This window comes from Electrona antarctica (genome assembly GCF_951216825.1).
Source record: "Electrona antarctica genome assembly, chromosome: 10".
NCBI lineage: Eukaryota > Metazoa > Chordata > Actinopteri > Myctophiformes > Myctophidae > Electrona > Electrona antarctica.
Window position 1 is genome coordinate 47,379,936 of NC_136791.1, and position 27,173 is coordinate 47,407,108.

Below are 27,173 nucleotides of genomic sequence, written 5' to 3' on the forward strand. Positions count from 1 at the left end.
GCATCTCCCTTAGAGATAGGGTGAGAAGTTCAGTCACGCGAGAGAGACTCAGAGTAGAGTCGCTGCTTCTTCGCCTGGAAAGGAGCCAGCTTAGGTGGTTCGGGCATCTGGTTAGGATGCCTCTCGGGCGTCTCCCTATAGGGAGGTCCTCGACGCACGTCCCACTGGGAGGAGACCCCGGGGCAGACCAAGGCGCAGTTGGAGGAAACACATCGACTCACTGGCCTTGGAGCGTATAGGATAGGGATCCCCCAGGAGGAAGTGAAGTCTGGAGCTCTCTGGTGGAGCTGTTGCCCCCACGAACCCGACTACGGATAAGCAGTTGAAGATGGATGGATGGATGGAACAAACAATTGCTAGGTATGTGGCATAGTGCTTTGTAAAAATGCATCCAGGGTATTTACGTCACAGATGTTTTCGATGTGCTTTTACATTGACTTGCAACTCCACACCACATATGCTTACTGTATATAGCAGTGGCCCAATGGTGAATACATACAGTAACACACTACAGCAACACTTCCTGGGTGGAGAATGGATGGGTTCAGCTTCTCAGTCTTCACTGACCACATACAACTTTACAAGGCAATGAATATGAAATATTGACCAAAGGCTTTTTCAAGTCATCCGAGTACCAGGAAAAAATCTACAGACAGCAACCACAGATAATTGTGTTCTTAACAGTGATCAGATCACCTCCCTCCCCATGTAGCTCCATCATACCATCCATATAAGAAATGAATTGGGGGAAAAACATAAAGTACACACAAACTGTATAAAAAAAAATCACACCCGTGTGAAATGAAGGGCCCTCTTATCATCGTAAATCATCATGGATCATCTCATACTGGCCAATCAGAATGCCTGTTGTCTGTGATTGGTTCGCTGATTTGCTCGTTTACATATGACGTAAATTTCCCCTTCAATGTCAATGGCGTTTAATGTTTTGATGTTTAATTTACATCATAAAAAGGAATTCTGACGTCATTTCTCCGTTCATCATCAATGGCAAAACTTCAGACGGGCAGGGACACTTAATGACCATAGGTAAGAGTAGGAACGAAGATTGCTCGGTAGACAGAGAGCTTTGCCTTCTGGCTCAGCTCTCTTTTCGTCACAACAGTGCGGTACAGCGACTGCAATACCGCCCCTGTCGCTCCGATTCTCCGGCTGATCTCCTTCTCCGTTCTCCCCTCACTCGTGAACAAGACCCCGAGATACTTGAACTCCTTCACCTGGGGTGATGTCTCACAATCCATCGGTTGTGAGACTGCACAATCCATCGGTTTCCTGCTGAGAACCATGGCCTCAGATTTAGAGATAATCAAAATAGTTGGCCAGTGATACTGAGAAGCTGAACCCATCCATTCCCCACCCAGGAAGTGTTGCTGTAGCGTGTTATGTATTTACAATTGGGCCACTGCTATATATATATATATATATATATATATACATAAAGAAACATACCTAGCAACTGTTTGTTGTGGAACGTATGACAGAAACAAAGATGTAGGCTAACTATTGAGCCGCTTTGAACAAGTGACAAGCACAAGGGACAAAAAGCATACGAGAGCATTCATAGTGCAAAAAAGGGAACATCTGACTAGCAGCAGTCAAACAAAGGAAACATGTTTCGACCCTCTGGCCTCCATCAGGGCCAAAATATGTTCATTGTTTGACTGTTGCGCTATGCATTAATATAAGCATTTAACGTATTTAATGAGTGCATTCTTCATGTTTACGCCTCTGCACCCGTTATGAATAAGAGTTGAGTGTGCCAATTCTTTGCTCGGAAACTCAAAGCACCACAATATACTGTGTAGCCTTGTCAAAACCAAGATAATGTAAAACTTCCTATGTTATAAACCACGTACTCAAGTAATCTGTGTAGCACCTGATGTACAGTATGCTGACCTAGTAGACTGTACTGTACATTCTCCTCGTGACACCACAGCCAAGCTGTGTAGCTCTTTTTAGTCAGACAGTGTATGATTGAATGAGGACCATAGGCCTATAGGGGCTTTTTGCATTTAATTAATCAAATGTCAAAAACCATTGCAAACTAATTTTGCTCGCCCCCTAGTGGTCGGTTTGCAATGAAACCATAGGCATTTTAAGCTCCTGGCAGCTCCATCGTGGACACCATCTTGAAAACGATGCCTTTCTAGATGTTTGTTTTTCGTAAGAATTTAGTATGTTATTTATCACACCCACTAGTAACATAATCCATTGAAAAATCTCTTCTAGCAATTATTTGGGGTTTCAACCATATACTGACATATCTAATAGTGGTTTCATTGCAAACCGACCACTAAGGGGCGAGCCAAATTAGTTTGCGATGGTTTTTGAAAACCTTATGCCCATACCTATCACCATGCCAAAATTCTAAAAGTAGTTACCAAGTGCATAATTGTTATGTTTTTTTTACATATTAAATCCCAGTTTATAGGCATTTTAGCTCATTTTAGCCACCGTGGACGCCATCTTGAAAACGATGCCTTTCTGGTTGTTCGTTTTTCCTACGATTTTAGTATGTTATTTAGCACACCCAATAGTAACAGAATCCATTGAAAAATCTCTTTCATCAATTATTTTGGTTTTCAACCATACCTATAATTAAGTGTCTAATATTTGAGTCTGTGTAAACAGACCACTAGGGGGCGCTCCCAATACGTTTGCACAGCTTTTTGAAAATTATACCCATACCTAACACCACGCCAAAATTCAAAAACTAGTCAAACTAGTTAAAGTGCGACCCCAGCTAATAGTCATAGGTCTGAGGAGTTGTGTACGGTGTACCTATGCTCCTCTATTCACAACATATTTAAAGAACATGGCGTTCCAAAATGCATGCATTGACATAATTACATTATTCTCTCTTTTTATTGCATGGTTTATTATTTGTAAATAATCACCTAAAAACTATTCTGTCAAATATAACGTTATCTATAACGTTAAGCTCCTAGAGTTCACCTGAAACATGGAGAAACTTGATAAATCAATTTCAACATTCTGCTCATTCAGGAAGAACGTGTCAGGAGATGAAAAAGGATGCTGACAGCTAGACTGAACACAAACAGCAGAGAATGCATTGAGACGTGATTTACGATCAGTGGTGTGATATACAGCCTTCTGTGTGTGTGTGTGTGTGTGTGTGTGTGTGTGTGTGTGTGTGTGTGTGTGTGTGTGTGTGTGTGTGCGTGCGCGCGCGCACACACACGTGTGCGTGTGTGCGTGCATGTGTGCGTGTGTCTGAGCGGTAACTGACACACTGACAGATAAAAGGAGGTCTGTCAACCTGATGAAGTGATAAAGTACATCAATAATTGGGAGCTTGATCGTAGAGGTGAGTATGTGCATGTCTGTGCGCGCACGAGAGTGAGTGAGTGAGTGAGTGAGTGAGTGAGTGAGTGAGTGAGTGAGTGAGTGAGTGAGTGTGTGTGTGTGTGTGTGTGTGTGTGTGTGTGTGTGTGTGTGTAATTGAGCAGTTGTGAAGGTATAGAATGTAAGCCAGTCTCCTCAGGAACTATGGCTATGGATGGTCCAGAAGCAAGATGTGGGGGGTTGGGGTTAGGGGGTCGGGGGGCTTGTGGAGGAGAGTAGATGAGGAGGCCAGACTGAAATTGGATACGATCGATAGCCTGGACTGGGCGAGCAAGCTAAGGAAGAATTGTGGTGTCTCTGTAATGGGAGATTTGTCAGAGGAGCTCGGATTGCTAACAATGAGGATTTGCTGGAGAGAGTACAAAGTCTAAGGAGCAAAGTTTCTACCAGGGAAGAGTATGTCCATTCTCCACTCCAGTGCTGATAGATGTGATTACTGTACCAAGACATGCCAGTGGTTTAATAGTAGCCTGGCTAATAAGCCAGACTCAAATCACACTGTCGTGTGGTATTTGAGTCTGGAGATGCTGTGTATGGATCTTGTTTCCCGGGGGGCGGGTTCAAACATTTTCTCTTTGACGCAATTGGTCAGAGCTACTGTCAGTCAAAGGTCTCAAGCATTGAATGTCACTGTACCAAAGCCCGCCCATATTGCATACCGTGTCCCGATTGGCCACACCAGTTCTCTGGTGTAGGAAATGGGCGTACAATTGAGCCTCTCCAGACCGTAATCCGCCGGCAGGCAATTTTTTTTTGTGCCAACGGCTGATTCAGTCTGGCTTATTAGCCAGGCTAGTTTAATAGCAGCAACACAGATAAGAGTTACAGAATAAATGATTATTTCTTTCCCTCATGCGAGGGACAACAATTAAGGGCGGGTGTCCCGTGCCCTCAGTACAAGTGGGCTCTAAGAGGCCCTTACAAGCTGCTCAAATGTTTTCACAGACAATAATTTAGGCCTATTGTCAGGTTTGCCTCCCAGCACTGGGAATATTTACAGCAACAGGAACAAGGAGGGGACTAAGTATAGACCCCTGGAGGACACCGGTCTTTAATTGTGTCATGTGAAATGGCAAACGGTTAAATGTAGTAGTAAGTAGTGACTGAAGGCCATGCAAACAGCACTGTCTCTAGACTAGAGGACTACTAGAACGCTCGCCTCAAAACACAGTCACCCCATGGGCGCAATTCCGGCGAACTCCTAACAGCCTCTACCAAATTCCTAAACGTAACCTCAGTAAACTATGCCTTGCCTAAGCTAACCTTTTACCTAACCTCAGTAAAACTATGCCTAACCCTAAACGTATTTCTAATCTTATCCTCAGTAAAACAAATACAACTAGAAAAAGTGCCCTTCTGGGCACAGGTCTCCACCAGGAGGATAGGAGTGTGTGTGTGATGTTTGGCAAAATGTTTAGGAGCAATATAAACGTGTGTGTGTGTGTGTGTGTGTGTGTGTGTGTGTGTGTGTGTGTGTGTCGCGGCTTGGCCTGTTGTAGCGCCACCATGAGGTCACCTGTTGTAGCGCCACCATGATTTGAAAACGGTCAAGTGGCATTTCTTCCAAAGCCTAGTGGGAATATGCATTCACAGTTTCACCACAATCGGACGCTGCGTTGAGTAGTTGTGGCGATTTGTACAAAACGGGTACAAAGCGGGCTACTCCTGAAAAGTTTAGAAGCCAATCGTAGCCAATGAGGGTGGATTATGAGAAATCAAACAAACCCGTCTTGATCACATGACTATGGAGAGCATGTGTACCGATTTGCGTGAAATTTGGATCAAATCTGAAGGAGTAATATTAGAAAATGTGTTTTACATATGTCGGCCTCCTGGTGGCGCTATAAAGAGCAGATGTGAAAAATTCCAGGCAAAGGTTTTTCCTTGGCCTCTAGGGAGTTGGCATACAAAGTTATTCACAGATCCGTGCAGTTAGAGGTAAAAACACTTTTCGGCCAGTTATAGCGCCACCATGAGGCTGAGTTGAAAATGTTCATGGGACATTTCTTCCTCTGCCTAGTGGGAATGTGCGTGCACAATTTCACGGAAATCACACGATGTGTTCATGATTTGCAGCATTTTGTTTGAAACCGAGCACTCATGCAAACTTTGGAAGCCAATCTTAGCCAATCAGGATGGAGTCTGAGAAATCTGAAAGACCCGTTTAGTTGAATGGCTCTAGAGAGACTGTGTACCGATTTGCGTGATGTTTGGACAAAATATGTAGGTGTACTGTCCAAAAACTTGTTTTGCACAAAGCGGCCTCCTGGTGGCGCTATAACAGGCCATTCTGGAAATTTTGGGGCAGAGGTTCATCGTTGGCATCCAGGGAGTGTGTGTGCAAAATTTGGCATCGACCAGGTTAACGGTGCCGGAGATTAGCTGTTCACAGACGGACGGACACACGGACACACGGACGGACGGACGGAGTGCAAAACATACTCTCTCCCCATGCCTTCGGCCTGGTGGAGACAACAATAGAGAATGAATGGCAGATCGAGTGGCAAATCGAGTGGCAAAGTGAGTGACAAAGTGAATTTAATGTTGTTTAAAGTCATTTCATGCAATGAAATAGGACTTTTATGTTTGGATGTATGGGCTGTCAAGGCCAGAAAGTAGTTTTTGCCACACAGTACGCATTCCCGCATAACTTCCTGGTATGATGATGATGTCATACCCTCTATACAAGAACCGCCCCACCGAGCAGTCGGCGGGAAAAACATTAGGGCAACGGCGTTTTGAGGCGAGCATTCCGATTAGCGCCCATGGAGCCATCGCCATCTAGTAAGTATGCTAATGAGTGATGCTCAACATTCTTTGCTTCACAATAACACTGCCAATGGGCAGACATTGGCACTGAAAACACTACACTAGTCCAATTCAGCTGTCATTCAGGTCCATAGATGGGACATTTTTTATCTTAAAATATATTCTTTCACAGTGACATCATCAAAGTCCTGACATTTGTGGTAGCGACTAGCAAGAAATACACTCATTAGAATTTCACACGAGGATTTAACACCAGTACATATTTTAATCTGCTGTAATGTAACTGTTAATGGGGGAATGTTTACTCAGCTTTCATGATCTCCCTCTTGGGTTGATAAAGTAATATGTTTATTCTCTCACATATGCTTCCTCTAATGACCCGGGCCATGGTAATTATGAATTGATGATATAAACAGCAGAGCTAATGTATTAAAGTTAACTGATATGTTTTTGTTAAAAAGGTAAAGCTCTACTGTATATTCTGATAATAATCATTGCTATAGTGTTGGTCCAGCTCTTAGTTAATAACAGAACATACATTTTCAGGTATGTGACAAAATGTCAGCCAATCAGGAGAGTAAACAGAAAATACATTAGGCTGGTATACAAATGTTATCTAATCAGGAGAGAGGACTCCACAAATATTGTATTGTATAGTGTTCCGATTTGAATTTTGTCTGATATTTTCTTCTCTTTTTTCAGTTTCACTGTTTATCCTTTATTCTGTATGAGTTCTTTTGATTGATTGATTGAAATATTTCTTAACAGTTTGCAGAATTACAGTACATTTCAAGCACAAACTCAATACAAAGACTGTTAACTGTGAGTGGACGACCCAATTAAGCATTACACTTGTTTACAAGAGGGTCCACCATGTTCAATTCATCGAAACATTTAGAGACGTACAAATAGACACTTCTATCAAAGAACAGAACAGGAATTCATCATAAAGGAGGTAAAAAGGGAAAAGAAACATATACAGTGAGGGGAAAAAGAATTGCAGCCGTCCGTAGGTGCCCTTCTCTCTCCCTTTATAAGCACTGTCAACAGTGAGCAAAAGGCTGAGGGTAATGATTGACAGAAAGCCAGAAAGATCATTGTAGTCTCAAATAATGTCTGTCTTTCATTATGCAGGTGCATTGTCCATTATGTACAACATTCACGCTTCACCTTCCACACTGACGTCTCTTGGTGCAGTTCATCACAGTTAGCAGATCTACAAGCTCGTAGCGCGCCACTCGGTGGCGCGCTACGAGCTTGTAGATCTGCTAACTGTGGTGTATTACTGGTGATGGGTCTCGTCATTGTATTTCATATGGAAAACTGGGTTGGCTTGCCTCTCCATTCGAAGAGATCACACTCATCACAGAGTATTTTATTTATTCATAAGGCCTTTGTGTGGCAAGCTCCCAATGTATTTGCATTCACTTTTAAAGGACCACTTCACCACTTTTCAACCTATCTTCATATAATAGGTCCTCACTAATAATCATGAAAAAAATGGTGCAATTTCTTTCTACTCGGTCTGTGTCTCATAGCAGGGCTGTGGGCAGTTCGGAAACCGTCTTCCGCAGTGACATCATCGATGGGGAATACAAGCTAATAGAAACTGCAGGCTTTCTAGTCCTGAAAAGTTGCAATGCGAAAATGGAAGCCATTGTTCTCACGATAATGAAAATCTAAATATTTTTGTAAAAAAATCTTGTTTAAAAAAAATCTGCCTAATGATGATGTCACTGGAAGACGGTTTCTAAACTGCCCACAACCCTCCTATGAGACACAGACTGAGTAGAAATAAATCGTGCCATTTTTTCATGAGGACCTATTATATGAAGATAGGTTGAAAAGTGGTGAAGTGGTCCTTTAAGTTTTAGTGCTATATAGGATACGTATCAGACACGCAACACAGAGTACACACATCTTCTAACACACATTGAACACTTTTTATTAGTGAGTTGTGAAAGAGCACTTTCACCTTTTATGCTCCTATAGCTTCAGTACCCTCTGAAACTGGATCATCTGGACTCCATAGAGATCAACGTGCTACTTGATGCATTGCATAGGAACTGCACCTGCTTCAAGTAGCCCTCTTATTCTGTCTGCACATGTGATGTTAAAGGAGAATTCCATACTAGATACTCAATGAATTGCATTGAATTGCATTGAATTGAATGGGGCTAATTCGCTTATTTCCATCGCTCAAAAATCTTTTTTTTTTAATATATCCTCTCTTCATAATGTAAATAGTATCCCAAGCGACACACTTTACTACTTATTTCGATGGAAATAAGCGAATTAGCACAAAAGCCCAACCCCCATTGAGGGCTTATGGTAGGGGAAATAGCCAATAATGCACTTTTGCACAAAATAACACCTGGACCTCTTTGGTGGGGACGTAACAACTACAAATAAAGGTAAGAAAGCCTTCTAGCATGGAATTCTCCTTTAAGTGATTTTTGTTGTTGTTTTTACAGTTTGGTTTTTGTTTGGGTTTTTTTACAAGTAGGCCTACCATTTGTAACTGCAGTTGTATTTGTTGTACATACTGTAATCAGCGTATCCATGTAAAAGAGAGGCTGCTCTCAGTGGTCTACCCTGGAAAAATAAGTTAATTTTATTGATGAATGAAGTGATTGGATAAGATTGGTATCGCAACCTGAAATGTATTTCCTGTTTACTAAAGAGGTGGAGAAATGAACAAACAAGCTAGTCAATAGCAATGATTACTATGGGAATATAGAGCTATTTTACACTTACTTTAACAAACAAACAAAAACCACGTACACCATCAGTAGCACATGAATCCGTATGAAATGAAATTAAATGATTACTATATTTACCCAGGGTATCTGGGCTAAGCTCAAGAACTTGTTTCCAGCCAGGCCCTGCTCATAGAACATTTCATCGTAGTGGTTCAATGCCTTGTTCAAGGGCACTTCAGCGGTGGTAATTTTAACGTGTCGGACCGCTGATTCGAACTGGCGACCTTCCGGTATCAAGACCGCTCCGCAATCCGTTCGGCCACCGCTGCCAGTACTGCAGTACTTGCTCTCAGTCGAAGATGATTCCATCTAATGGATATTATAAACATTAAAGGTGCCACAGCATCCTCATCATCATTAATGCATAGTGATTATGAACCCTCAATGCAATCTGTCTGTTATCTCATTTGGCTCACTGATGAAAGCGTTATATTGTGGTGCAGTGCGACAAAAGCAGCCTTCTTCAATGCTGAAGAGAAAAGAATAGATATGGTTCTCTTAACTTCTCCATTTCGGGCTTTATCAGGGATCCCTTGCGTGTGCACACACATGGACCTTCATTGAAGTGCATTATTCCAAATGAGAAAACTTAGATTTAATTGACAATGACAAATATAAATCTCAAGGGATTCCAGGTCATTCAGGCTGAGAGTTTTGAAAACTGCAGCAAAATGTTTTGCTAATCCCGTGAACAAAAGTAATTATTTCCGTGTGTGAAATGCTGGGAGCATCACATCCCACTGTAAATCACAAGCTAGTAAAAGGAGGTGGTAGCCTGGGGAAATGATTAGCTTCCTCATTCCATCATAGCTGGAGATTTCTGATTTCTGTTCACAATAACAAGAAGCATAATAATGATAATAACATAAGCTTCACAGAAGTGGCGTCTTACTGGTTTTGATAGCTTCTAAATTCGTATCACTTCTTCAAAATACAGAACTCAAACAATAATTGAATATGTTTTTCCCTGCCAAAATACAGTACCCCTGGGAAGATTTCACATCTATAAAAGGCTTTATAGTTTATACTACAACACAAAGCTTTGTCACAAAATGCAACTGTCTTCAAAGGATTGGTTTAATAACAGACTTAAGGCAAGATTTTTTAAATCACCTTGTTACTCTAGTCCACAATGAGAGCTACATTTTAAAATTGGATCCAAATGATCCAAGTAAGAAATGTTGTGTATCATGTGTTTATATATATTTTTTGGTTTCTTTCCGTAGTTTCCTTGTTTGTTTTCTTGATTGTTCTTTATCAATTCTTGTCTCCATAGTATACTATCTTACATCAGTATCTTTCAGTTTTTCACTTTAGTTGCCAGAGTTTACCCTACAAAAGGAAAACAATACAACAAAAAGAAAAACATTGGAAATGTAAAAGCCCACAGACCTAGTAGACTTGTGAGATCTTGTTTTGATGTATCGGTGAAATTAGTATAGGTATACATGTATGTTTTAATATGTTTTTAAAATGCTTTTAATTGGTGCACTAAAACTTCTGAACAGATTATATGTATAGCAATATGTCAGGGTTGACGCGTCACACCTGCAGTGACGGGAGGGGCACCAAAATGTGGTGTTTTGATTGGACAATGAGGGCACTCCCTTATTATAAAAGTACAAACTTTTGTGTATGTTCACATGACCTGATGAAGATCAAATAGATCGAAACGTTGTCAGATAATTTTCAATAAAGAACGTCTTTCTTGTACCCGTGGTGTGCGGGCTCCATCCACTATCTACCAAGTAATAGTTAGAAGCAGGCTATGTCTTCAATATTACATTTAGATTCAAGATTCTACATCTCATATAGGCAAGACAAGGAAGTATATTTGTATAGCAACTAAACCATTCAAAGTTCTTGCATTAAGCATCTTTAAGACACAGCACATTTAGAGAGTGCGAAAGGAGCACATCATGAAAGGACATTTTAATATAACTAGGCTATATCTTGCCCTTAGCCCTTGTCCCTAAACTTATTTGGCATTTTTTACCATTTTGAAAAACATTAAATTTTATTTATATTTTAAAATGTTTTTCAAAATAGTAAAAAATGCCAAATATTTTTAGGGATAAGGAGTAAGGGGTGGTGCAAGATATAGCCCTAGAGTTTTCTCAGTTCCAAAGTATGAATGTGAAGTTGGGACATAGAGATTTATTTATCACCACCTGCTTTTCAACAATAAAAGCAGGTGTAGGGGGAGGAGGGGGGACGACATATCTGTGACATTTGCTGTGCCAATAGTGGTGGATCATGCAGATGGCGGGTTTTTTTTTTTTTGAACTTTGTTTTTATTTCAGTTTAGGCAACTTCACAGAATTAAAAGCATACATTTTTCTTACAACTGCTTTTTTTCCCTTTTTTTACACAACCTCAGCTGTTTCATACCTTCACAAAATATATATATATATATTATACACTCATACACACAAACAACTTCACATACATTTACAAGTATTCACAATAAAACAAGGAAATAGAATACTACAAGTATTCACCATAAAACAAGGAAATAAGTAGCGAGACAAAAACAACAGAGCGTCGACCACAGTGGGAAGTGAACAAAACTGAGAACAGACATGACTGGAGACAGAGGAAAGAGTATGAGCACATCAGAAGGTCTGGGGAGAAGTGTGAGCACATCAGAAGGTCTGGGGAGAAGTGCAGATGGCGGTTTTGAGGAGAACAATGCGAGTAGAGCTGGAAGGGGGTAAATTTACTCCCAGCAGTGACCAGCTCTTTCATCTGCCCAGTGAACTGCAAGAGTGGCGAGGAGGAGGGGGCGAGGATGACTGAAGAGGAGGGTGGTCTACATGGAGTTTGAGGGGTGAGGAAGGTGGCTCCTCTTCCTCTTGGCTGTGAGTAGGGAAGCTGAGCAGGGAAGCTGGAAGTACCTTCACTAAAAACGCCGGGACAACGCTCCACACATCCCAAACTCTTCTCCCTTCTGGCTCCAAAACTATGGAATGTACTTCCCATTGCAATCAGAACTGCAGATTCACTCCCAATCTTCCGCCGCAGTCTGAAAACGCACCTCTTCAGACTCCATCTTAGCCCATAGCACTTGCCGTAGTACTTACCCTAGCCTCGACCTCCTACAGGCGTAACTTAAATAGCACTTTACATAGACATAGCACTCTATGTGTATACACATATTTTCCTTAGATAGATATTCCACTGTTAGGTTTTTGAGTGGTGTAAACCACTCCTACAACTGGCTTTGTTAGTTTACGTGTCTGTCTGTCTGTCTGTCTGTCTGTCTGTCTGTCTGTCTGTCTGTCTGTCTGTCCGTACCAAAAAAAATGAGCATGGTTGCTATGGTCACCCAGTTCACACGGGTGTGATTTCATTACGTCAGACATTACATCAGACCACAGCTGATCAGTCTATATAAGACCTTACACCACTCAGTTCACACGGGTGTGATTTTTAAGCTTACGTATGATTCATGATGACAATTTTTTATGTCTTGATTTATTACCATGTTTTTTGTTCTTGCTTACTGTAAATCGCTCTGGATATAAGAAGAGCGTCTGCTAAATGCCTAAATTGTACATTGTAGTAGTAGTCTCATGTTTAGAGCTCTCTTCAGGCGGGGACAGTCTGTCCCCACCTAAAGTTAGCTGTCCCGGACAGAGGCACCTCTCAAAGGTTATCTTCAGCTTTTGTTTTGGTACATGATTACATCTCCCATCCTTGGCAGAGAGATGGGCGATGCAGGAAGTAAAATGTTAAGAGGTAAAGAATAAATAAATAAATAAATGATCATGTCTTGTTGAAGTCAAGTCCATCTGCTTAAAAAAAGCCTACAATATCAGAAAAAAACACACCTGTGTGAAGTGAGTGGTGCAACTCCGTGTGGGGGTCCCCGGGGGTCCCCGGAAGTTCCAGACCCACAGGAACGTTCCAAGTGTGCCGCCCCGGTTCCGGTGATCCGCCCCATGTCCGAAACGGTAGAGAAATGAGAGAGTTACCATGTGGGGGTCCCTCTACTGTACTGTCACTGTACTGTAACCCACGTGTGTGTGTGTGTGTTAGGCTGCGCAACAGTAACACTTGGTGGTGAAAACCAACCAAACGCTATTTTGTGCTCGGACAGACAGACCCATGCAGCCAGGGAAGGACGGACGGACAGACAGACACACATAGCTGTCTATTGGAGTGGTTGCACCACTCAAAAATGTGAATAAAATGCACTGAATGGACAATCTCAGCTCCTCTTCTGACTGATAAGAACAGACCAGTGAAGACTTGTTTCTCAACATAAGGTAATAAATATATGGGCTATTGCTAAAGGCAGTAGAAGAGATGCATTCAAGAATAGGAGTACTGCGTCACAATTGCACAACGATTTCAGCATTAGCTTACAGTCACATTCCACAGAGATGCCATAGCATGGACAACATGTTATGATGAGAGAGAGAGAGAGAGAGAGAGAGAGAGAGAGAGAGAGGTGAGCTATCACTGCCATCTGCAGTCAAGTCAGTGGACGTACATCAGAAAAACAAGGTAACCTATAAAACTGTTCTTACTCTCATGATAAAACGTCGAATGCATATAAAAAGGTAGGCTCATGGTGTATTTGTAAAAGGCAAACCAGCGTTTATTTTGTCCAAAAGTAATGAACACTTTTCTATCCTAATGTTATGTCACATCTGGCTCTGGAAAGCAAAGCAAAGCAGCGTGGTGCGTGTGCGTGTGTGTGTGTGTGTGTGTGTGTGCGCGCGCGCCCATGCGTCACACGTGCTCTCTACGTGCCCTCTCGTAGGAACCAATCAGGTTTTAGATAAACAGAAGGTTGCGTTGCGTCATTGTTATTGTGCTGCTTGGACGCGTTGCTGTTCACATCTGACCCACATTTCATTTCAAATTAAACATTTGTTAACAACGTTACGAGGTACCATCTGAAGCTCCTATAATCGACACCATGTCGCTTCAAAAGGACGTCCCCGCGTCGGAAGAGAGTTTGCAAGGTAAAGCTGTTTTGACGCTACAGACAGATCCTATCTACATAATAGAATAGATGACATCAGATGACCCTTTGATAGCTTAAGAGCAATTAGTCGATCTAAGAAGACGTGTAGGCCTACGAGGAAATAGCATAATATCTCGGTTGTGGTAGGGTAACATATCAATAGAATGTTAATATCAATTGTATGAGAAATCAAGTCATCAACTAGCCCCAACATGTTCCCTCAGTCCTAGCTCTGGTCCATAGCTCTAATGCGTTTCACGCATAGAGCTATGGACCAGAGCCAAGGACTGAGGGAACATTGGTGCTAGTCATCAACATGTTTTGGTTGGTTGACGTTGCGAAACAAAGCCTGTGATGACTCTGAGTAATGCTTTTGTTGTTTTGATATCTACGGCTGCGCATTAATTGACATTGAACTTACGTGACGTGGATGCGAGTTGTGGGTTTAATTCCAGAACACCTCTTTGATTCGATGCGTTTGCCCCCCGGCCTCAGGTTCCTGGGTAGAGCTCCACTTCAACGGCTCTGGGTCTCATTCTCAGACTACGAGTCATCGTGGTAGCCAGGAACATATCGCCGTGGCCAGTCTGGAAGGAGACCTGGAGAAGATGCTGCTGGATGCACAGCATGAGTCCGGAAGGAGCAGCTCCAGGGGTAGTTCAAAGTGCAACAGGTTTGTGGACAGAGGGAGTGGGAAAAAAAACACTCTGGGCTAAAAATTGATGGTGTCAGCACATTTGGGGGGCATGGTCGTTTTAAGCCCAATGAGTGTTTTTTTTTGCAAAACTAATGCTTGGAATGGATTCAGCATCATGAAAACCCCCTAGTTTGACACATCACATGCTAGATAAAGCATGATGAAATTTTGAATATTTTGCCTTCTATAGGTTGTAATTGGTACATACTATGCCAATATTATGCCAATTATGAAAATTGCTCAACATATGCAAGTTAGCATCCGGCAGTTTCTACATGCTGGGGACCCATACTAAACATTTCTAACATAAAACGTTGGTGTACACAACATGTCCGGGTTCACTTTTTGGCTACTAGGCTATTAATGAGATGGACCATGGACGGAGGCTTATGCAGCTGCTTAGCTGACAATATTTATTTTACTAGTTCATGTTAACATATTTTGTAAATACGTTAAATAATTATTTACTTGTTAAAAAAGACAAGAAAAAAAGAACAACACTGAAAATGTGTTGTATCTGTTCAGGAAACTTTATAAATTCAGCAACATTTAACAGACAGGTGAAGCCAAATTGTCCTTCCCAAAACGTGTAAGCCTAAATTGCGTACAGTGATACGTACTGTACAGTAGGCTATGTGGTGTTTTGAAGATTGTGAATTGATAGAAACCTCTTACATTATCTGTTATCTCACACATGTGTCTAGACTCTAGCCTCAATGATGATTTTCTTTTCTTCGTTGTCTTCCAACAGCCCACTCAGAGCACAGACCCCTCTGCTTGTATGGAGAGGCTCGTCAGAGGGAAACAGCTCACAGGTACGTTCAAGCCTTGAGTTATACTTGGTTGCACATCATGTCGTGCACCGAATATAGCCGATTCATAAGGTCATAAATCACTGTGGGCTTCACTGCAGATGAGAGTAGAAAGAGTAGAACAGTGTGCACTGTGCACATCCAACCCAAGGCCAAATTCATGTGCAAAATCAGCATCTTGCAGAAGTAAAATCACACCCGTGTGAACTGAGTGGTGCAACTCCCCTCTCTCTCTTTCTCTCTCTCTCTCATTAGCAGGCAACAGTGCAACACTATATCTCTCTCTCTCTGTTTCTGGCACAACAGCGCCACTTTTGCCTCTACTGGTACTCTATACATTGGGACATAGTCACAGTCCCATAGGGACATTGCTGTTCCTTGGAGTGGTTGCACCACTCAAAAATCTGCGGTTGTGGGCCCGGTCCAGGCACCTTGGCTGGTAATCCAGTCTGGCAGTGTGCCGCGGGTTCGACAGCCTTTACTGCATGTCACCCCCCCATCTCTCTCCCCATTTCCTGTCAGCCTACTGTCTGTCCCTCCACAAAAAATATAAAATAAAGGCGAAAGCCACAAAAAAAAAACGTTTAAAAAAAAATCTGCGGTTGTGCGGAGTGTGCGGACAACTTCTATAGATAGAGCACCAAAGTCTGACGTCAATATCGCAAGAGAGCGCCACGGGTTTGTTTGGATTTGCCTCATATAAGAACTGTGTTTGAAAAATAAACAAATTACAAATCATCCTGGCGGTTTCACTCATATGGATACAAAGAATCAACCTACTGCGAGAAAACGCTAATGTTACTGCTGCCGAATTAGTTTTTTTCCCGCTAGACTGTATCAAATATGAGTGACTGACTGTCATAAACGATACAGAGACACCTCCCCGACAATATTGCTGCGACAGTTTGTTTATTTCTGGACCACAATTCTTATATGAGACAAATTTAAGTGATGGAAGGAGGTAGGGCACCATTATTTTGGTAAAGAATTACTTTATACGAATTTAAGATGACCCAATGTTATTCTCCATAGAGAAATTACAGTTACAGTTTGATATGAGTCTGACTTTAGCCAGGCTACCATATTGTACCACTTCAAGATGTGATAGCACTGCGGTAGCATTACAGTCTTGGCTCCAAAAGCCGTTTCCAATTGTGCCGTTCATTTGATGTGTTTTAGTCAGAGGAAGACTTCCAGGAGAGAAGACGAGAAGTAGAGAACCTTATGAAGAAGAATGCTGACTGGATCTGGGACTGGACCAGTAGACCTGAGAACAATCCACCAAAGTTTGTAGCCTCTGCTGATTTTGTGAATTGTACTATACTGTATATCAATATGATGGTATTGTATGGTCATAGATAGCTCTGGTCCATAGCCTTCTACTGCTTCAGTATAAGGATATGGGTCTTTCAGTTTTAAAGCTCACATCGAAATCACACCAGCCTCTCCTCTTTTGTGGAAATCTCACGAACGTTTGACCTACTCACCAATACAAAGACGGGTTGTGTCAATAGAAAGCCTACTTTCCTTAGTGGACGCACTCTGAGCACCCCACCACACGTATAAACGGTACTTTTTGGCCAGAAAGGGATTTTTTTTCACCGGAGGAAAGATATTCTCTATGAGGCAGTTCTCTGGGCAATATTGGTAGAGGGCGCATTGGAGTAACTAAAAGTGTTTTTTTCCGGTGGAAACAAAATCCCTTTTTGGCCAAAAAGTACCGTTTATACGCGTGGTAGTGCGTCCACTAAGGAAAGTAGGCTTTCTATTGACACAACCCGTCTTTGTTTTGGTGAGTAGGTCAAATGTTCGTGAGATTTCCACAAAAGAGGAGAGGCTGGTCTGATTTCGATGTGAGCTTTAAAACTGAAAGACCCATAGCCTTATACTGAAGCAGTAGAAGGCTATGGACCAGAGCTAGGTCATAGACACAAACCTTTTAGCACACTCATGCATTTAACCTGTAACTCATTAGGCACCGCTGTACTAACTTATTAATTATTAATCTGTGTACACATCATGTGAAGGCAACTTTAGTTGCTTCAGTAATCATTACCATGGTAGACAGGTTAGATTACTGTATACTGATATGCACATTATTTTCTGTTACATTATTATTTATTATTATTGTTAAGGCAATTTAATCATATCTGCTTTCATTAGACATTGTAGCACAGTCAAGAGAGACTAGAAGGAGGGAGAGCAAAGAGGGGATTACTTGTAATACAGGTCAGGTTCAAACCCAGCACACCGTGATTAAAAAGCTGAGCCACCAGTCCAGCGCACCCAAAGAATTAAAAAAATCTCTCAGCTAAATTTGACCCTGGTTTCAGTATTGAGTATTTTCCTTAAGAGTCATGTGCAGGAGCCAAATCGCTTAAGTTCATACTATGGCATTATGCTGATTGCTCATTTGTTTTAATGAATTCATGTCTATGAAACATTGATGTGCTCCACCGTAGGGAGTTCCTGTTGAAGCACCCCAGGCGCTCCTCTGCCTCTCTCAGCATTCGGAAAACCAGTGTGATGAAGAAGGGGGGTGTCCTCTCGGCTGACTTCCTCAAGCTTTTCCTCCCTTCCCTAATCATTTCTCACATACTTGCCATTGGCCTTGGGTAAGAGGAAAGGTGTTTCAACTTGTTCTCACTAACAGAGCTATGCATGATATTCAAGCACTTAAAGCATGAGTGAGCGAGTCATAGCTGAAAGCTATGGCAAACACAATTTGTAAGCATGCATGTTTTTAGGGAGAATTGTAACAATTTGTAGCTTGTAGTCTTGATTGCTTTTTTTCTTCTTCTGGATTTGTGTTTGTAGAATATACATTGGGAGACGTCTGACCTCACACAATACCTGCTGAGCAGGTGATGTGCAACATTGACGTGACTCATCCAGCTTGGCAAGCCTTAAAATGGGACCTTCGAGAAATAAGGGAAATGTGGCTGTGTGACATGCTTTATTTTGGCCGATTGCCCTGTGTCCCCACCCACGCTCTGCAACCAAGAGTCACAGGCGACCATTGCTCTCTCTGTCAGTACACGATGACCAGTCCCCCATTCCTCACTGTAGTACCCACACTGGCCTGGTGATGACTGTTTCACTGCTTCCTGCTCCTTAAAACTGCATGACAAAAAAATGCCTTGTTCCCCATTGTGAAAAATCAGTTGCTTTAAATTGACATTGCTGCTCGTTGATTCTCTAGCATATCATGTTATTATTGATGGTTATTTTTCTTGGCTTGTAGATTTTTCTATATGCAACAAATGTGATATTTGTGGTAAAGCAATGCCTTGATTTATTATTGCTCAATTTCAAATTCCAAGAGGAATATGGACAGGTATTCAACTCAATCATGGTCCATTTTTATTAAGCTGTTTTCTTCTCAAAGTCAAAATAAAGAATGAAAAGATACAGGTATGTCTGTTCTGTAATTAGCCCAATTTTAAAGCTCTACTGGATTTGTACATGCTTATCTAAAATGAGCAGGACCACATGCAGATGAACACAATTAGATTTTATTGAACTTTGGTCAAAATAATAAACAAGTGAATACATTGCCACCATGTTAGGAATCAATGGACAAAGACAATGCATTGTGTTTTAATGTCATCAGTACACGTTTTATGTAGTCAACCTTCATGTTTGCATTCACAACTAGAAAGATAAGATCCACATTTGCAATACGCAGCTCAAATTTGAGTGACATCCCTAACAAATGAATGAGAGCACATGTATGGAGGCCTGTCTGAAATTCCTACTTATTACATGAGTTGGAGGCACTATTACATCAACTGTATGGTGTGCAATTTTCCTCCTTTATAATATATATAATGTGTTTTCATAGACAGCCACAACATAGCAGCAGTATATGAGGACATAACTCTATAAAATAGGATTTAAAAATAATGCACATGAGGTTTGTAAAACGCCTGGGGGGGACATAACTTGTAGCTGTCACTGTTAGAAGTAGGTATTAAGGCTGCAGATTCCCTTTGTCCAGTGGCCCCGTGTCGTGCCATGTCGTTTTTCCAGCCTGCATCCTACAACATGGTCAACTAGAAATAAATGTCTTGACACAAACACACGTTCGGTCATTCTCCAACAGTGGTTCTGTTACTTATAGCCCCAAAATAGTATTTCCTTAAGATTGCTTGAGATCTTCTCAAAAGAACAGTGGTGTGACTGGACATTTTTCCACCTCTCTACAACATAAAAACATGCAAAGCAATAAAGAACAACATGTTTTAATACATAGTTCTAAATTTAAAAACACATCTGTAGTTTTTAGTTTATTTTATTATGTGGATGACAAGGTGTACTTGAGTAGATACAGTCAGTGAAATAATGTCACCGTATTGACTGGGGTAAAGTAATAAGAGGGAGGAGAAGAAAAGAAATAAGTCCACTTTCCCAATTCATGATCTCTGCCACCAGTACTTTGGCCTGAATAGATGGCCAATGGGGGAATGTTACAGTTAGGCTTATTGACCATCAATCCATGTTTCAGTTGGGCCCAGATCTTTGCAATGGTGTTACAACTTTGACAAGACGTCGTGTTTTAGAGCTTCCAAGAGTTCAGTCGTTAAATCATGAAATGAAGGCTTAAAATGTCAACACAAACACCAACGCTCGAGAGTTTGACCTCTAGGGAGTGCCATTCCATCAATTAGACCCACATTGGCCTTTCTGGGTCGGGGGGGGCATGTCGATTGCCCTGGTGCCAAAGGCAAAAAACAACCTAAGCTCAGATTCAAAATAAAACAGGCCTATGGATCAACCTCCTGTGGCAAAAAAAGTAGACGCGTGCTTTCGAACTCTTCACCAGGAGGACGAGGTTGTTTCTTCTTATACAGATAGACACGTAGTAGGCTTAACTACACAGGTATGGTAAAAGCCCTATCCTCTGGAGCCCCCGGACCTTCTAGTTGATTTTGTCCTGGAAAATGTACAGGTTGTTGGTGGCCGCCACTGCAATCACGTTATCTTTGGGGTGCCAGGCAGTGTGGAGGATCTTCTTGTTGAAGTCCAAGCTGTCCACGCTGATCTCATCCTTCTTCCTCTTGCCACCAGTGGACACCTTGCGTGGTTTGAGCGTGGCCCGTGGCTTGCTGCTCTCCCTGGAGGCCTCCAGTGTGATATCCCGCCTCGTGTTGCGGTCAAACATTCGGAAGAAGTTGTTGTAGGAGCCAGTCATGATGGCACTGAAGAAGACAGGAAAACAAAAATATCTATATTGAAAACTAGGTGTTGCAGGCAAAAAAAACAGCCCACATTATATTTTATATAGCACATGCACAAATCAAGCTGCATCACGTGTTGAAAACAGAACAAAAACTCAGTACAGGCCAGGCCACCATTAAATTAACTGCTATTCTCCATAGAAACAGGAAGGTTTTGGAACTCACCTGTCGCTGCCATTCCAGCAGCACTCAAATTTGTCGAAGATGCAGTCATTTTCATACAAGGAGCAGAGCTTACTGCGAAGGTATTCATGGACCTGAAAAGAAATGTTAAAGGTTTTATTTTGGTTCATGGTTTGCGTTAGTGTATGGCAGAGCCATGTACAAAGAGGACCATTTGACACCTTTTCAGTCTATGCCAACCTGGGTAATTTACACACCAGAAACCTAATATTATCCCATGCTCTGAATTAAGTTTTATTACTGTACCCCATAACACATTGTCTTCTATTGACGTATATATATATACACACACACACGTGTTTTAATAGCCATCTGCGATTGACGTGTATACAGTATCAAAGTTTTATATCGTTTTGTGACGCACGGAATGTGCTCACGCATGCGCAGACTACTGTTATAATTAGGATCTTCTATGGCTCTTTACTCGAAAACTATGTCTCTGTCCATTGTGCTGATCTGACATCCGAGGTTCGGATCTGATTTTTCATCGCATTGCGATTCAAATATAAACTTTTCTCGAGAAAGATAGCTAGCGTGAGCTAATGCTAACATTAGCCTTTTCTTACAATGTAGGTCTGTGAGCCCATAGACATATATACATAGACGCCCCTTCCGGCTCTGAGGCGTGCGTCACCATTGAAGGCACTATTTTCCCGACATTCCTTGCGAAGAATAGCGGAAGCAAAGCGGAAGCTTGTCAAGCTTCCGCGTGCGTAACATAAGTCCCGGAAAAGACGCGCTGTGATTGGCCAGTAGTCACTTGAGTGACAGCGAGAGACATGGAGGAGTCGCATGAGTGACGTCACTTGGGCAGCGACGCAGTCGCCTTCAGCAAATGCCTTCAGCACTTCTAAATAAGAAAGCTGCGGAGAACTGTTGCTTTGTGTTCACTCTTTAATGTTTTCTGTTAGTAATCTAATCCCCCCTGGCTCTGATGTTGTATTGTTAATAACTTTGTTGTTTGTGTGTCTTGTTTTGTATTGTAATGTATATTGTCATGACTGTTATAAAGATTTGTTAAAAAAAAAAAAAAAAAGCCTTCAGCACTGCACTTCGGCCTTCATTGCGATACACGTCGCTCCAATGAACTGCAGCGGCAAATGAGGCATCTATTTCTTAATATCTATGTGTGAGCCTCCTCCGAGAGGGGAAAGCGGAAGTACTTGAGTAGTAATAAGCCATTAGTCGAAGTGTTACTGACACTTACAAATGTACGATGTCAGTCTTTGTAATATACCACAATGTTTTAGTACTATAACATGCTGTATTTATAGTTAATTGCCTTCTATTCCTGACTGCTAAAATGACCCGATTTGCCCTATTGGGGGATCAATTCACTCAATTAAATAAGCATATAGGCACCTGATACGTCTCCACTGGCCTATTCTCCATGTTGAGGTCCCACACTTTGACGGAGAGGTAGTCACGTGTCATCATATAGCGTCCGCTGTGACTGAACTTCACGTCTGAGATGGAAGAGATAATCTCAGAAAAGAAGGACCTGCTGCTTGGATCTTCAGGTTCCTCAAAGACTGAAATCAGAAACATAAATCGCCATGGAATACAAATATTAGATTATATTAATCTGCACACACACACACACACACACGTGATGTGACCGTCAGGCTAATTCTGAATGCAAAAATAATGTTTTCAGTCAGTCTACACAGGGAATAAATTGAAATTGAATGCAAGAAAGGAAATCCACAACAAAACAAACAACAAAATTATACATGCACTTACACTTGGACTGCCTATCGCAGAGGGCTGCTGCTCGCATATCACACAGGCGAATGGTGCCTTTGCTACTGCTGTACACAAATACATTGCATTGGTGTGGATGGCACTCAGCAGCTGTGATTACTTCCGTCAGTTCCTCCATGTTGGCGGGCTTGATGTCTACAATGTCTGGGAAAACACTGTTAAGGAGTGGTTTTGAAACTGGCACAGGCTATAAACCTACTTGAACTCAGACCCGATTTATACTTTGTTATGTGCTGGTGTAACGAATCACGATCCAATCTACAAGTTCCCAATGCAGTGTGAACTAAAAACATAAGCAGCCACTATTTAATGAACCTGAAGACTTATTATCTATTGCAGAATAAAAAGGATACTAAAACTTCGGTCTGTGATTTCCAAGTGCCATAGATTTATTCTTAGGTCATCTGCGGAGAGGTACGTTTCATGATCACTATTTACAGAAATGGAATTAATGTGATAGGTGTGTGCGTTTGCAAAGATCCTCCGTGGGCTTGCTTCTACCATAAGATCCATTGGCATCAGCACCGGTACCTGTGAATACATATCATGGTTTTAAAAAGGAAATATTCCCATAACTTGGAAGGTAATATCGTAGAATCTGAAATGTCCCGTCAAACAAACCCGTAAAGAAGTGATTCTGAAAGGGTCTCTGAGTCGCCCGTCTTCATCTTTCAGGTTGTAACCCTCCGCTCGTTTATCCCTTTCACTGATTTTCCACAATTTGATAGTTTTATCTGAATAGGTCAAAGATAATGGATGTTTTTATTAGGGTATGGAACAATGACATGATACTTCAAAGAATGCGTTAATATTGCCATATCCAAACGCTGGAGTTCCTACCATTTGTTGAAAGTAGAAAGTGAGCAGCGTTTTGTTGGGGTAGCCATCTTATTTTATTGATCTTTTCCTCAATTTCTAAACTTTTCAAATAGTCAAATTCTGGCTCATGACTCTGAAAAGTGCTATAGACGTTGTACTCTCCACGCAGATGTGGACGATTTTTGGACTGAAAGAAAGACATGCAAATGTGAGGCACAATAAAACAAAAAAAATTACATTGTAGGGTCACTTGATTATCTGAATATAAATGACACCCAATTGATATTTTCCTCAATTTCTATCTTTTCAAATAGTGAAATTCTGGCTCATGACTCCGAAAAGTGCTATGGACGTACTCTATGCAGATGTGGACGATTTTTGGACTGAAAGAAAGACATGCAAAATTGCAAATGTGAGGCACAATTAGAAAAAAAACTAAATTACATTGTAGGGTCACTTGATTATCAGAATATAAATGACACCTTACTAACGATGAAGACTGTCACCCTTCAACTATTTAAAAAAAAAAACATACCTCCTGTTCATGTTGAAAAATCACTACTCTGCCTCCTTTATCTCCCGTGGCAAGCAATTCTCCAGAATAGTTGAATTCAACCGTTGAGATTATGTCAGCTGAAAGCAGAATAAAACCCAGATTTAACAAAACCGTTAGCCTCCTGTAAGAGCTTCCACTGGCCCCAGCCAATGACATTGTGGTTGGCGTTCGTTAACTAGCATGGTGAAGTTTGTGTGGCTTGGGGGGAGAGATGACTCTGCATACATATTATACACGATTGCTGAAGCAAGAGAATCTACATGTAACCTCATAGAACGTGACATGTTAAGACGATTTGAGAAGAACTACACGAAAACACAACATGATGTCACTTCACTTGACAATTTAAGGACGCAGCACATTGACGTCACGCACCCTGGACGCTCCCCTTTTGATAGCTTCTAGCTAGCCATCAATTCATCAAATTTTCATTCATTCGTCCACTGTCACCCTGTAGTAATGTAATTTCCTTTTACCCAGCATTAATAAACGTGAGGCCGATTAGTCATCGTACTTGTCACGATAGGATACCCCCTGCCCCCCCGCCCATCATACAGCATCCTCACCACCACCAGGTCTTCCAAGCTAGCTGCCCCAACACCTAGCATTCCTAGCCTAGCCTTCCAACAAGCTAGCACCGCTAGCTAGACGTTAGCCCACTTACCTTCAGCAACATCTTCATCTATGGCTCCTTTCACTTGCGAGAAACACCACTGAAAATCATTTCCACCTGCAACTCCTGCAGGGAGAACAACACGTGCAGTGTGTCAGTCAGCTGTGCACATCAACCACACTACTAAACAACCCACTCCGTTTCACAGCGACATAAACAACACAACATGACCTATAGTGACAGCTTCTTGACAACTAGCCTCCAGAGTGGACTGCAATTTGACAACAAATTCTGATTCAGTCTTTAGTCTTTTGAATAACACAGCATGTACTTTTTAGTTCTATTTTATCGTCTGAAATGGTTTAGTCTTGGTAGACTAACAAAAATAAATCAGAATTTTAGTCTAATAGTCAACTAAATTGACACTGCTACTACTGCTGCTAGCAACTCGGCTAGCAGGATTCAAGCTAGACACTTCCTCGCGCGAGCCCTCTCTGACACACGAAAACAAATAAATGACGTGTATCCAAGAGGGACACGTCAACACTGTTGTGTGTGTGAGTTTACAAGTTCGCGCGAGCCCCAAAGTGTGTATATATAGGCTACACATTTAGTTTTAGCCCCGTCCAGCAGCGCTAACTAAACGCCTTGATTTGCAGTACCGCGGTGCCGAACACCACCGATCTACAAGCCCACCGAGCGTCGCATCAGCGACGCACTGTGGGCTTGTAGATCGGCGGTGTATGAGCTATAAACGTTGGCTAAAGGCTAACGTGCCCAACATTCAGGCCATATCTCTCTCCCTCTCTCTCACACACAGACACACGCACGCACGGGCACCCCCACACACATAAACAACACACACGCCGCCAAGTGAGGTGGATCCTTTTCCTGTGTGGGCTTCAAAAGTAGCAAGCTTACCCGCCATTGCCTCATTTAGCAGGTCGTGCTTGTAACGCCGCGTGCGGTACGGTGCGTGTTGTTGGTGGTGGTGGAGGAGCAGAGACGCACATCCAACACACATCCAGTGTTGTGAGAGGACAGGAGGACTCCCCGCTGCCTGCCTGCCTGGCCTGCCTGGCGCTGCAAGTCAGATCTGTCAAGAACGAGACCCACGGAAATTATCCACCACCGTGATTTTCTTTTTCTTTTTTTCCTCCTCTCCCTCTCTCCTCCTTCCAAAATGGCTGCACAGTACATGGGCAGATGACGTCATACACACATGCCACACTCACATCCTGCTGGCCTGGCTCCCAACGATGATTGATCCCTCTCTCTGGGATTGTCTGTGGTTTATTTATAGTTTAACTTTAAACACGTACACATTTAAACATTCAGCTTCATTGTGTATCATATCAAGCCATATCAATGTTTCATTTCCCTATTCAAATTATCTACATTCTCTAAACATATAGTATAAATGGCAAAGTATTTAGTAGACTTTATATTGGAATTGTGAGGGGGAAATAGTGTAAATAATGCAGTGTTATAGAGTAAAACATCAAATTATATTTTTTATTTGCACTTTGTAGGGGGTTTGCTAATCTTCTCACAAGTATTTAGATAGAAGTCTTTCAGTTCCAAAAGTTCATCTTTCTTTGTTTGAATTCTAGTGTTATTTTTGCCGCCTCGTGTTTTCTTTCCTGGTTGCTACTGAATTATTACATTAAAGTTGAAGGATCTAATGGGTGTAGTAATCATCTCTCACATTATATGGTGCGTGGGTGACATCTAGTGGACAAACGAACACATACTTGTATGTGTTTTTATAACAATAATAAACTCGACCTCAATATAACCTCAACTCCATGCCTGTCAATGCCAGGATTGGGCCTCTAAGGAGTACCAACTTTTTTTTTTAAAGATAAAGGGAAAATTACGTTCTGTAAGAAATTTAGACCATTAAAATAATAATAATAATAATAATAATAAGTCTTTGAATGGACCAAAAATGTCTGCCTCTTGGACTTCAAATGTCAGTCCCATTTTTTTCTGGATGGATCAGAATTAACCGGATTGTGTAATCCTCTTTTTTATACACCAGGTCAGATCAGACAGATCTTCCAGATTTTGTGTCAGATAATATCAGATAGGATGAGGATCACCCTGTCTTGATACTGTATAGGTCTCCCTAAAAATAGCTGCAATAAAACTGCAGACTGCAGTTGATTCAGAATACTACGGCTCAAGTCCTTACTAAATGCTAATACCAAGAAAGTGGACCATATCAAGCCTTTGCAATGGCTGCCCTCCATATTTTGCTCCTTCACTAGAGACTAATTTTCACTATGTGGCCCAGGGACTATAAAATATCTATTTGGGACTTAAATTAATCTCAGCTGGGACGGTTTCTGGACTAGAGGAGTTTTTGCACTGAAAATGTGCATAATTGTGCACACCTACGAGCAGCATGAGACAACAGCAGCACCGGCAACACTTCAGCCACAAACAGAGAGAAACCTGCAAAACAGGCGCAGCAGTCTGTACCCCCATGTCAGAAAAATGCTGCGTTATTTGAAGAGGAGGAAAAAAACATGGGAGAAGAACAGACAGAGACAGACCATTCACGCAGGTTCAGTGCTCCCTGCAGCACAAG

The 27,173-nt window shown here is 41.8% G+C and overlaps 2 protein-coding genes across 3 annotated transcripts; one reads left to right on the forward strand and one right to left on the reverse strand.

The window, feature by feature from the left end:
• The first annotated feature begins 13,747 nt into the window (after positions 1-13,747).
• bnip4 (BCL2 interacting protein 4) lies at positions 13,748-18,957 on the forward strand. The gene is made up of 6 exons (XM_079512974.1): positions 13,748-13,891; positions 14,389-14,566; positions 15,342-15,405; positions 16,582-16,688; positions 17,865-18,017; positions 18,220-18,957. The coding sequence occupies exons 1-6, from the start codon at positions 13,846-13,848 to the stop codon at positions 18,260-18,262; spliced, it is 591 nt and encodes a 196-aa protein (XP_079369100.1). The 5' UTR covers positions 13,748-13,845; the 3' UTR covers positions 18,263-18,957.
• LOC306931550 (serine/threonine-protein phosphatase 2A 55 kDa regulatory subunit B delta isoform) lies at positions 18,902-25,843 on the reverse strand. Of its 2 annotated transcripts, XM_079512959.1 has the most exons (11): positions 25,813-25,843; positions 25,499-25,673; positions 24,629-24,703; positions 23,944-24,041; positions 23,430-23,595; positions 23,211-23,323; positions 22,943-23,120; positions 22,569-22,733; positions 22,188-22,357; positions 20,808-20,899; positions 18,902-20,603 (listed from the first exon to the last, which is right to left on the reverse strand). In XM_079512959.1, exons 2-11 carry the CDS (start codon positions 25,599-25,601, stop codon positions 20,324-20,326), a joined length of 1,440 nt encoding a protein of 479 aa, XP_079369085.1. In that variant the 5' UTR covers positions 25,602-25,673; positions 25,813-25,843; the 3' UTR covers positions 18,902-20,323. The 2 variants fall into 2 exon arrangements, with proteins under 2 accessions (XP_079369085.1, XP_079369084.1); XM_079512958.1 differs by having other exon boundaries at positions 25,499-25,835.
• Between the last annotated feature and the right edge of the window lie 1,330 nt (positions 25,844-27,173).